The 13,113-nt window shown below is 35.1% G+C and overlaps 1 protein-coding gene across 2 annotated transcripts in view; it reads left to right on the plus strand.

The window, feature by feature from the left end:
- Positions 1-7,763, plus strand: part of VPS13C (vacuolar protein sorting 13 homolog C) — a 172,241-nt gene extending 164,478 nt beyond the window's left edge. For both annotated transcript variants that reach the window (XM_063091557.1, XM_063091558.1), the window contains exons 81-83: positions 3,795-3,918; positions 5,295-5,378; positions 5,699-7,763. In XM_063091557.1, coding sequence (XP_062947627.1) covers positions 3,795-3,918; positions 5,295-5,378; positions 5,699-5,800 — 310 coding nt within the window. In that variant the 3' untranslated portion in view covers positions 5,801-7,763. The remainder of the gene's footprint in view (positions 1-3,794; positions 3,919-5,294; positions 5,379-5,698) is intronic.
- Positions 7,764-13,113: the final 5,350 nt, after the last annotated feature.

The following is a 13,113-nucleotide window of genomic DNA, read 5'->3' on the forward strand; positions in this document are numbered from 1 at the left end:
TAAACTTTCGTTTTTGCTACCTTAATGGGTGGAAAATAGTTTTTTAAATTAGCACATCTTTGGTTATTGAGTATGAACATTTTGATATATCATCATCCATTTATATTTTCTGTTTTTTGAATTGTTCATATTCTTTGCTTATTTTTCATTGGTATGTTAGTCTTTGTCTTACTGAATGTAAAGGATATTTTGTAAATTAATGATATTAGCCCTTTTTACCTAGTGTACTATTGACATTTTAATGATTATAAGTTGGGTTTTTTAATATATAGCAGTTTGAATTTTTCCATATTGAAATTCATCCAAAATTTAGTTCCAATATTTTTTTTCTTACCAGTTTTTAGAAACAACACACAAGTTCTTGTGACTTAAATGTATAAGTTTAACATTTAACCACTAGGTTATAGCTCCACTACTAGTTGGTCCTAACTCCTCCATAATTTAGTAATCTTAAAAAATTGATTGTTAAGCAGATTTGTTTTAAAACCATCAATATGTGACAGATACAGGGGCACAGAGACGAAAGTTACATATTTGCCATCTGAAGAGAGGGATCTACACATTACAGTGTGTTAGGTGCTAAGAAAAAGTGATGTGCAGAGACTCTGAGGAATAGGAAAAACTCGTGGTCTAGGTGAGGACCAAGGTGTCATGGGGAAAGTGTCGGGGAGGCTTTGCAGATTGGGGAGGGGGAACTTGAATGAGTCTTATAGAGTATGTAGCTGTCACACAGGTAAACAAGAGGCAAGCAAAGACATGAAACAGTGTGGCTCTGTGAACAGTTAAGATCAGTGTGGAATGGCTGGATGGTGGGATGTTAGTGGGGAAGCACTGGGAGATCTCATATCTTAGGGACTTAAATTTCAATGTTAACATGATGGAGAATCACTAGTCTTTTTTATGATATAGTCTGTTATTTTATTGTTCAGTATCACTCACAGCTTCTCACACAGACGTATATGCACATAGTACACACATGAGTGATCTCTTTTCTTTCTCACTGGAGAGTTGTAAACAAAGAGTAGTATGAGGAGGTTTGCAGTTTACAATGATCTCTGGAAGCAATTTGGATAGTGGATTAGAAGAGGATCAGACTGGAGACAGGGAGACCAGATAGAGACTGTATTTGTTTTCTAGAGCTACACCACAAAGTACCACAAAATCTGCTTCTAAGCTCTGATAATGTTGTTGGCAGAATTCAGTTCCTTGCAGTTGTCAGACTAAGATCCCTGTTGACTTGATCTCTGTCAGCCGGGGGGCTGCTCTCAGCTCCTAGAGGCACCCTCATTCCTTGCCATGTGGCTCCCTCCATCCTCAAGGCAGCAAGTTGCCTTTGAATCTCTGGCTTCTTGGTCTCTGACTCAGATTTAAAGAGTGCATATAAAGGTCAGCCCACCACCGTAAACTATTTTTGCTTAAAGGCACCTGCGCTTTATAACAAAACTTAATCATGGAAGTAAAATCTATCATATTGACAGTCCTGGAGCCTGGTACACCAGGAGATGGAGACTCTTAGGGACCTTCTTAGAATTCTTTCCACCGCAGAGACTAGGGCAGTTATCGGGTGGGAAGAGGTGAAGACCTAAACTGGAAGAATGAGGGTGGAAATAAGGGAGTAGACTTAAGAGATGGCACTTGCTGACTGATAGGATGTGGAAGAGAAGGGAATATAAGATGACCCTCTGCTTTTTGACTTGCATACCAAAAGGGCTGGTGGTACCATTTATGGTAATTTGAGGGAAAAGATTTTGTTTGTTTGTTTTTGAACTTACTAAGTTTGATTGACATAGCTTTGAGATATCAAGATGGAGATTCCTCAGTGGTCAGGGGACAGATATAGACAGATGGATTTAGATTTAGATATATACGTATGTGCATATATACCTGTATATCTACATTATGTGTGTATTAGACAAATAGATACAGATATAGACATATATGTACCTATGTATCTACATTACATATATTAGATAGGTAGGTAGATCGATAAATCAGAGTTTGAATAAAGATCTGGACTTGAGGTCTTGGGGATCACGTAAGAGAGTGTGTTGAATAGAAGCTGACCAGGATTTTAACCTTGGTAAACATGGAGCAGGAGAAAGACAATGAAGGAGACTTAAGGTGGTAGGAAAACAATAGCATTATTGGGGTGCTCAAGAAAAGAGAGTTTAGAGATATTCGGAATAGTGAATTGCATTTGACAGAAGGATTTGTAGCAGCCATTTTAACTCTTAGCTCTGTCATCTAATTCTCAGCTGGGGCTGGGGGTGGAAGCAGTGGATCCATCTCCTAGAGACTGTTTGGAAATCCGTGGGTGTATTGGGGGTTGTCACAGTGATTGAAGGCCACTACTGGCACTTATGAGGCTGGGGCTAGGGATATTGAACTTCCTATAGTGCACAATACAGTTCCAAACAAGCCCAAAATTTCAGTAGCACCTCCACTGAGAAATATAGTCCCAGGGGTCTATTCTAGTTTCTCGTGCTCCTTTGGTTGCCAGTTTCATTCAGGTCTCTTCTAAACATGTGGAAGCTAGCCCTTTCTATTCCCTTCTCACAGCTGCTGCCATAGTTGAGGTTCTCATTGTCTCCTGATTGGACTGTTGCAGTAGCTACTGCTTCCTGCCTTGATTGTCTGCTGCTAGTTTCTATGCCACCTCCCATCTGTTTGCCACTGGGACGATGACTCTAAAAAAGAAACTTTATCATGCCATTTCTTATTGCCTGTAAAGTCAAAATTTATTAAAATGGTAACAACAAAAAAGCCATTCCTCAAATAAGTCTTCCTTCTTTTATACCTCTGTATATGTCAGTGTGCTCTTCCTTTTGTCTAGACTGTCATTTCTCCTTTTCCATGTAGAGAACTCCTTCCTCTAAAGAGCCAACTTTTATATTTCATCTATTTTACCAGTCCAGTCTGCCCCTCTCTCCTGTGCTCCAAAAGGCTTTTCTGCACACTCTGTTAAGGCCCCAGTCTAATTGTGTTGTAGCATTTACATGTTTATTTCTCTTCTAGCCTATGAGTACTTCTCAAGGAGAAACCTTATCTTTGTTTCTCTGGTACCCTAGATATTTGTTGAATTAACAATTTTACTTTTGTAGTTCTGCTTTCTGTCATAGAAACTTAATATCAAGTATAGTTATATCAGTAATTAATCTGAATCATACACTGGAAATCATGGATGCCCTTTAAGGATTCTGTTAGTTTTTTATTGCTGTTGAGTAAAGTGGGATACTCACTCTGTGCTATAGTATATTAGTGTGAAAGCGTTCAAATCTGGTATTTCTTAGTAGGCCTAAAGTGAATCTTTGCTGACATTTGAGGTTTGTGACATTTCCTGCACATTCTTTCTTGACTGGAAGGCATAAATGATGACTGACAGTAAAGAGCAATTAATAATTTTCCAGGTAAAACATTTTCAGGGCTTCTGCCTTTATTGTTTCCCAAATGAGAGTACAGCCTGTTTCTTAGGTGTTTCAAAGATGGTTTCCCTATCCTTTTTTTTGATGAGTTAAAAAAAAAAAAAAGGTACACTTTTCTGAATTCTCCAAGATTGGCAGAAGGGAAATTTTTGAAAGTCTGCTTTGTTAGTTGGAAGTTGTCATATTTGCTCTTTATTTGACAGTTATCTAGACTTTTTTAAAAATGTGAAGCATACTTTTTTTTAGTACCAGTTTTTATTGTTTACTTACAGTTTTATTGTTAAGCAAGTGCTACCAGAAGAATGAAATATTAGAATAATTAACTGTCTTTATATCACTACCTGTATGTTTGTGTTTTCTTTTGCAAAACAGACGAGTGTTATGTATAAAGGAAGTTGAAATCCTAGGCCATATGTCTGTAGACTGGCAGTGTCCATTTGAAGATTTTGTATTTCCTCCTAGTGTCAGTGAAAATCTGCTAAAAATTTCGGTTAAGGTAAGAAAACATGAAGCACACCTTTAGAGCCAAGAATTCATTAAATGAGGGCAGACCAGTGCTTTCTGTTTCTGTTTTACAATCAACTACACAAAATGTTTGAAGGATTGATATTATTATTATTATTATTATTATATGCTGAGATGTAAAGAAAGATGTAATCAATTTATTTGTGTAACTGTACTTTATTTTCTGGCTCCTTGATTGCATAGAGGGAAATATAAGTCTGTCTACCAAAAGAATTAGGGTGCTGATATGCTAATACTTTCTTTTTGGTAGAATTAAGCATAAGTAAATAGGAGGGTTTTTTACTTTATATAGATACCCATTTTTCTATAATCTTTGACATTTCTGGAAAGATTACCTTTTTTAGGCTTTTAGGAGATTATTAAATACTTCCGTAAAAATATTATGTCTAAAAATTCCTATGTTTTATCATTTTTGTCATTTATAGGCTATTAATACAATTTAAGTATGTAACAGTACTTTTATTTCTCTCCTCCTGTCATTTTCTAAGGAAAAACTTTTACTTTAATTACATAGAAATTAGCAAAAGTGGTAACTCATCTTTTGCTTAGTTCTCAGACTCACTTTAAAACACATGTTTATTATATTATATATAACATATTATAAATTTATTTTCATCTCTTTTAAAAAAACTATGAATTGCCATTCTAAATATGGTAATTTCTATAGTATATTTGTTTTTCCTAAACAATAATGATGTTATCTCTATTACTGAAACTATCTGAAAAACATTTACTGCAAAATTTAATGGATTTGAGTACTGTTATCCTTTAATTTGTGTTTACTTTTCAGGGAAATTTACAAATAAAAGAAATTACCATGTCACTGTACCATTTTGTATTTCAGCATTAGCTCATTGTAGAGTGTAAGAATTCAAAGATTGCCTTGGTGTATGAAATATAGTTTTCAGAATAGGAAAGACTGTGAATATATTTACAGTTTTCTCAGTTATCACTTTTCTTTCACATCATTGGTGAGAATTAACTCAATGTATTTTACATTATATAAGAATTTTATCTATCAGCCAAGGAAATGAAGGAAGAGTTTTTTGATTTGTCAGACATGATGAGTTATCAAATGGTGTTTCTGTAGGCTATTTATCATAGCCTGCAGAAAGCCATTATTTTATACAGATATATACTCATCCAATTTCATAAATTCTGACAACTCACATATGCAACTGCTGTCCTTGTACCAAGATGATTTATTTCATATCATACTTGAATAAGTGTTTTTGATTAGTCTACTATTTATAAAATAGAGTTGACATTTAAGCATCCAATTAAAGAAGATGATTTTTTTTCTTCCCCAGAATAATTTCTTTCCTGTCATTGTTTCTTTTGAAATAGGAGCAGAGTCTGTTCCACAAAAAAGACAGTGCCAATCCAGGCTATCTTCGGAAAATTTACCTGAAGGACACCATTACAGCACAGGTAAACAATTTATTTTTAAGAATGTCCCTCAATTCTTTTATCTAAAAGATTTTTTTAAAAGCCTGTTACAGTTAACAGTATCCATCGTTTCTCCCAAAGGCTCTTCTAGACATAACTTTGGATGGATATATAAGCTCATGTATACTGTGGACTCAATAGGGCAGAAGGGTCTTATTTTGCATGACATGTTTGGACTGTGTCTTTGTCCTTAGCTATTAGACCTGTGTCGAGAGCTCTAACTCTTGCTTTCTTACCTTTCTCTTCCACCAGATGAACCTGTGCTTGTCATTATAATTCATAATAAATATTTTATTTTACAGAGAGTATATAATGCCATTGAGGATGCTCAGTCAGCAAGACACCAGCAAAAACTGATGAAGCAGTCATCACTGAAACTTCTCAGGCCCCAGATACCATCTTAATCACAGATCTGCAAGGGCTGCTACCGTGATAAAAAAAACAGTCAATATTGTCTATAAATCACTCCTCTTTATCTTACTAAAAAGAATTTTTCAAGCAATTATTTAGTTTTATTTTTATAGAATAGTTAGTACTGGGTTTTCTAATTTTCCGCTTTTAATTTTGACTCTAACTTTGTAACTATGTGTATGTTAGCAATCGACTTCTACACCGCTACACAAACGGTCAGACCCTTGAACAAACATCACTTCAAATTCAGAGTTAAATTTTCATTAATATTAAAATTGTGAAGCAAAGGGCAATAGACTTATTTTTAATTAAAGTCCTTACTGAAAAATAAAAAAGGAACTTAGAATAACTAGTGTTTTTTGAACAGTTTTAGCCATGGATAAATGTTGGACACTTTGACATTTTGTTTAAGAATAATTTGTTCAATAATTGAACAGAGATAACATTTTTTGGTAAACCAGGTAACTGACTGAAGAAAAGCCACTAAAGCGAGAAATGACATGTTTCCTATTTTCTTTTCATGAGAACATTGTTTTTCTCCTAATAAAAAACATGTTTTCCTTTGGTGCTTATTTTTCCTCCTTGCACTATAATAAAAGAAATATGGACGGTCAAGCCTTAAAATATCTATACTCTGGATTCAGAGTGCACAGTGCTCAGCATTACACCAGGGAACCCTTGTATACTCTGTTCTCTGTAATGTAGCATTCACAGAATGTTGAAAGTTATTTACATGCTCTTTCAAAATGAGCTTATTTGGCACAATTATAATTTGCTGATACCTGAAAATATTGCACTTTAAGTTTTTCAAGACTCAGAAATATGTAAAATTCAATATTTTTATATTCCCAGAAATTGATTTTAGAAGATGAAAGACTTTTAAAGGGCATCATAAATTAACATTTAATTCTAATGCATACCTAGAAATGTATTTTGAACGCTTACTAGGAAGAACGAAAAATTTCTAGTTTCTTTATATATAAGTAAAATAAGGCATATATAACAACACTGTGGAAAAGGGTGTTACATGTATTCTTTGAGGAAGCAAGCCTATGGGAGTCGATTCAGTACAGTATTTTTTTGTTCTTTCTGCATCTCACTTGAGCTGATCAGAGATATACCGCCTATTAAAACTTAAGGAAAAAATATTCAAAAGTCTTTATTGTCCTCGAATGAACCTTTAGACTTGCTCATGGTGTTTAATGTGACATTTATTTCAAATCATTGAATTAATGATGAGATGAAGATGTGTACACACTTGGTTTGCTCTATTTTCGTTGATGTGTGGTAGTGGTTCTACCATCATTATTTTATGTTTTCTAAGACCTAGCTGTAAAACCTTTAAAATTTTCCTAGTGTTTAATGTATCATCTAAAAAGAGAATGCAGTAACTAATACCCCAAATGTTTGATCTCTGGTAGTCATTGCCTTTTCAACATCGTTCTTTTTTTTTGTTTGTTTTCTGTGAAGAAAAGTATCATATATAACGCTTCTAGTTTTAAATAAAATTTCTATATTAGTGGTTAATTGCAATCCATTAAAAGGAACATTTTAAGCAATTTCATAGCAAGTCTTCTAGTATTTTGTATATTTAACACTTACTTAATCAGGAATTTGGGATACCAGAATATTTTTATATGAATTACAACTATTGACAATGTCCTAAATATTTAAGAAATTGTATTGCACTGATGGTTTTTTCTAGAAACGCATGTACAAAACATTGAACTTAGAAAAAGAATGGAAATCTATAAACTCACCGTCTCAGTTGGCTTTAGAAATAAACTTTCAAATATTTGTAATATTTTAATTTGTTTTAATTTCCTGGGACAGTAATTTACTGGTAAGGTGTAATCATGTCTGTTGTGTTTTTTAAAATGCCTTGAGAGTCATTTACGTGCATATGAACTACGGAGAGAAATAAAACATCTGGTGCATTGTTTACAGGTGTGAAAACTTTGTGGGTTTGTGTTATTCAGGTAACATTTGCTTTTACTTTTTGCCTTTCTCTTTTCCTCTTCCAATCCTATAATAGTGAGAAGTTAGATTAATAGTTTTGGAGAGCTTTAATAGATGCTGTTCAGGGAAAGCTTTTTCCAGGGCATAGTGAGCTGCTTTGCCACACTAGAGATTTGTGACACAGACCTCCAGTACATGGGGAATACAGAGAACACAATTGATTAAGGGCCCAGCTGCTGCTCTTTGAAATCCATCACTGTATTTTCATTGAGGCCATGCCTTCCATGGTTTCTCTTGGCCATTGACTGAGTGTGGCGGGGATACTAAAGGCAGGCCCTTCCCAGAAGACATAGAACTCCTCTGACAGCTGCTTTAGCTTAAAGATTCTCCAGTGCACTCGCATAACATTTCTTACGCCGCATGGCAGTTTGGGGTGCTTCTACCCAATCTCTCTCTCCCCTTCCCTCCCTCCCTCCCTTCCTTTCTCTCTCTCCTCATCCCTCTTCCACTGGAGGCTCAGACTACAAGTCTGAAGGCTCACCCAGGGAGAAGAACAGGCTCATGCTGAAGACCGTAGCAAAGCAGGGGGTGTCAAAATCAGCAAAAAACTGGAAGAAGAGTGCACCCGAGCTTCATAAGAAAAATGTGATCTAGGATGGACTTTCTTACATGTGTTTCATGATTTAGTATTGTTTTTATTTTGAATTATGTATCAGGGAGGACACTATTATCTTTTTGGTGCTTTGGGTCTCTAAGTATACTGATCTGGTGCTGCTCCAAACTTAAAATAACCAAAAGAGCTCTACAGATATCAATGCCAGTTAAAATACAGAGTTGCAATTACTGCCTGCTAGAGCTAGAAGAGCCATCGTTTTATTGGGAAGAAAACCAAAGATTCTTGAAGGATGGGAGATTGCTTGCATCAGAATCATCTGTCCTGTAGGAACAAGCCCTTTTGGTTAAAAATTACTGCCCAAGTGACCGAATGATGAATGTGGGTTCTCTGCCATGTGTGTTGGCTCCAAAAATAAATTGAGACTCACTGGAGCAGAGGGAGACATTTCTTTTGGTCATTGTGCATCTAGCGGAAGAATTTGAGCTTATTCATGAATTCATGCTTCAAAGTATCTTCAGTAACAAGTCTATAGCATTGAAATATTCAACAGTGTGGCTCTCTTTGAAAAGAAAAAAAAGATTTGTTTTGTTTTTACATGTTATAGGCTCACGGTCCTTTACCCAAAATTCAAAACCCTCTGAAAACCAAAAGGTTTTTTGCAAGTTTGAAGCAAAGACATTTGTCAGTAAAATCTGAACTGTACTGACACGAGGCTATTCATGGTCTTTATTCTATGTGGTCTAAACAAGTTTGGTTGTAGCCAAATTAATATATTTAATTATGGAGTGCTGTTCCAGATTTCCTTGGAGGTGTTATATAAGCTATGTGTTATATGAAACATATTGTGTTTCTAAAATTTGGAGTTTTGTATTCTGAAACACATGTGGCCCCATGAATTTCAGGTAAGAAATTGTAAATCTGTATACCCACAAAATTCTCAGTTTATTAAATTTGCTTCTCAAATTTTAGAAGAATTATAGACTAGGGGGAACCATGAGAAATAACAATTTTCTTCCCTCTTCAGACCATGCCAATGTTTTATTTTACAGTCGCACTGGCAAATTGTTTTGATAAAGTGTTCCAAATAATCGATGTTGACACATCGGAGACTGAAGTGGCATATGATTTTGCATCATAAGGATTTATGACACCTGAGAAAAAGACAAAACAATGATTTTGATCCCCTTTGTATGTGAAATAAATATCTGCTAGAAGAAAAGATTTTTAAGTTGACCTATAATGGGAAAATAATTAGAATAGTAGTGAAACAAGCCAACATGGTTTTTAAGTAAGTTGATAGCATCCATGAAAATAATGGACACTTTACATAGAGGGTTTTGTTCTTTAGTATTAATTCTTTTAAACTTGAAGAAAGACCAAGTGACTTCCCAGAGATTGATTATAATGCTTAAAATTTTCCAATAGTGGTTTAGATTCCATGATAAATTTCATCAGAAATAGATTGCGGATCTCGGTCTTTGGGTTTTGTTGATTTACCTCATGATACCAGCTTTTCTCTTAGATAAACATCACTCTCCTCTTTGGCCATCTTATTTTAAGTCTGCTTCCTTTATGCACCATTTTCTTTATCTTTTGTTTTTATGGAACATCTTTAAATTTATTAAATTTTCTTTATAAGTAGATATTATACTAGTGGTTGGCAAACTACAGCCTGTGGGCACAGTCATCTGTCCTTGTCAGTAAAGTTTTATTGGAACACAACCATACTAATATATTTGCATTGGTTATGGCTGGTTTCTCATTCCAGTGGCAGGGCTGGTTAGCTGTGACAAAGACAATATGGTTGTCAAAGGGTAAAAAATTTACTGTTCGACCCTTTACAGAAAAAGTTCACCAATCCCATTATACCATATAATTTATCTAACAGATGGGACAGAAACAGACACCAAATGATTTACCCAAGATCTTATGGTGATATAGTAGAAATTAGGATCCAGCATCTAGCAGCGTTTCTCTTTATCTCCACCTCTTACCCCTCTTTCTTCCCATAAGTGAGGCTATGTCGATGTTGAATGAATGCAGCCAGCGTTGGCCTCTTGGATGTTTTTTGAACCTTGTACCTTTATCTTCAAATTATTTATTTTCTCCCCATATAATGTTTTAAGCCTAACAAAGACATACTTATTTCCTATAGTAAAACTCAAAATTTAAATTGGTCCTTAGTTTAAATGATTTTTTCCCTGAAGAATTCTTAGATGTAGTCTAATATTTCTTTGACAATTTACTAGCATACGTAGCTTTTGAGGTATAAAATTAATGAAATAAAAACTTAAGATATAGGATATAAAATTTGACTATTTCTAATGCACAATGAAAACTAAGAATCAAATGCATGGGGTTCTACCATAAACCATTTGTATTAGTCCATTTCTGTTGCTTATAACAAAATATCTAGAACTGGGTAATTTATAAGAAAATGAAATTTATTGCTTATAGTTTTGGAGGCTGGGAAGTCCAAATTCCAGGGAACATATCTGATTATGGCAACAGTGACCCAAGGGTCTCACATGGCAGAAATGGTGGAGCAGAGAGAGAAAGTGCTCACATGTTCTCCTTTTAAAGCTTTTAGAACCACGCCCCTGACCACCATTACTACTCCATTCATTACAACATGGTTTTACAATCTAATCATCTCTTCAAGGCGCCACCTTTCAGTCAATAGACTTTCCCATTCTCTCAACACTGTCACAGTGGGGGCCAAGTTTCCCATACCTAGAAACTCAGTGGGTTTGGTTGTGGGGGCGGGTGGGGAATTCAATCCACAGTACCATTACAGAGTTCTGCTGATACCAGAAGCAGAAAAAGCATGCCCAGGATACGTACATTATCACTCCCAGCTGGGGGCTTGACAAAGAAGAAATGATATTTTTGAGCATGGTACATGAAATACGTGAGCAGGTGTTCAAAGATTGCAATTTGAATGGAAGATACAAAGTTTTAGCTTCACCAAAGGATGCTGCTGCAAATGAGTTAAGCAAGCACTTATTGATGGTTTAAATTAAGCAGCCACATTTGAACAAGGCACATTTCCCTTCCCTGTGGAGTACAGTTAGAGAGTCTTAACCTATTTTAACACTTCTGATCAAATCTTCCCTACTTTATTCAATTCAGAGTGATTCATGATTTCAAAAATAGTTTAAAAAAAAGGGGGTGGGACATGAATTAGAGGATTAACATTAGAGTTCTTTCTCAATAAAGATTTCCTGGACTCAGCAGTCATTTGAATAATCTATTACTACATTAAGGAAGTAGTAGATTTTTTTTCCTTTAAGTCAAGACCCAGGGGGTCACACTCCTGAGAGATTCTGCAATAGTTGCAAGGTCTATGGGACATGTGAATATACCTGGAATTATTGACAGCAGGAAACAGCTGCTTGCTCATGTAAAAGATTCATATGGTTAATGTGTAGAGACCTGGAAAACACTCCTTTCAAGCTGACCCCAAATCCATAGAGTAGAAATCTTGCATGACTGTTACTACAATCCAGATTGTGAATGGATGCTATTGAAAACAGTTTTGTAAGAGTCATAAAGACTGATTACCCATGACTTAGACTGGTGCCTAATATATTTCCCATTCTACCTAAAATCACGCTCAATCAATTAATGTAGAATTATAATGCAGGTCTTTTAGAGGCACTAATAATGCTTATTTTATGTCAAATAGATTAATTTTAATTAATATCACTCTTTTTAGAGAAAATAATTCACTTGGGGGCCTTTGTTTTAGCTGTACTTAAATTCATAGAATTATAATAGTTCATAGTTGAAAGGTCCTTATATTCAGTATAAATCTGTTTTCTTGTGACTTCCATCCATTAAGCCCAATCCCAAATCTTTGGGGCCACCAGAATAAGAGTGACGCTTTGTATATACGAAAGCCTATACATGGCAGTGCTGCTTAATAGAACTGAAGGCTGGCTGGCTTGTGTCCTACCATTCATTCCACAAGCATGTAAGTCATCTTTTCAAGTTCTCATCTTTTCCTACGTAAGCCATCCCTAAATAGATATAACTTTAAGTCATCTCATAAACCCAATGCCTCTCCCCTAAACAAAAAAGTTCATCCATGTCTCTTAGAATATGGTGCACTGATCTGCATGAGCATTGCAGGAATTAACTAAAGCAAAGTAGTACTTGGTCAATTCCATATTTTTTACTACTTTTATAAGAGTAATAACTATCCCAATCTATTAAAGCAATTACTTATATAAAATAAAACTTCCCCATTATTGTAATTTATTAATCTTGTAACTTCTACTTACATAAGAATATTGTTGAGTTATCCTTTTTATCACTTTTACTAGAAGAGTGAATTTGTGTGGCACTGTAAATTTAAAGATCAAAAGACCCTGAGAAAATCCCTTTAGCTCTCTTAGCCTCAGTTTCTTCATTTGCAGATAAGACCTTTGGACAAGATCTCCTGTCTTTTTGTGATCCCTACAGATTTTACAAATATTGATAAAGTGAACAGTTGTAGAATTATTATTTTAAAAGTATGAGATGCTTATTCTCTCTCACAATATCCCCATAGACATTAAAAAGTATATATAAATAATCAATGAGTTTGTTTAAAAACACACTAAGTCTTAACAGGAAATAAAGAAGAGAAAGGGTGAGAGATTGTTGCTATCTGTCACACCAGAATGGTCTGGATATGAAGACTGCGGGTAAGGGAGTCCTAAAGATAGTCCCCCGAAGACCTGTAAG

Source organism: Cynocephalus volans, chromosome 3 (genome assembly GCF_027409185.1).
Source record: "Cynocephalus volans isolate mCynVol1 chromosome 3, mCynVol1.pri, whole genome shotgun sequence".
In the NCBI taxonomy this organism is placed as follows: domain Eukaryota; kingdom Metazoa; phylum Chordata; class Mammalia; order Dermoptera; family Cynocephalidae; genus Cynocephalus; species Cynocephalus volans.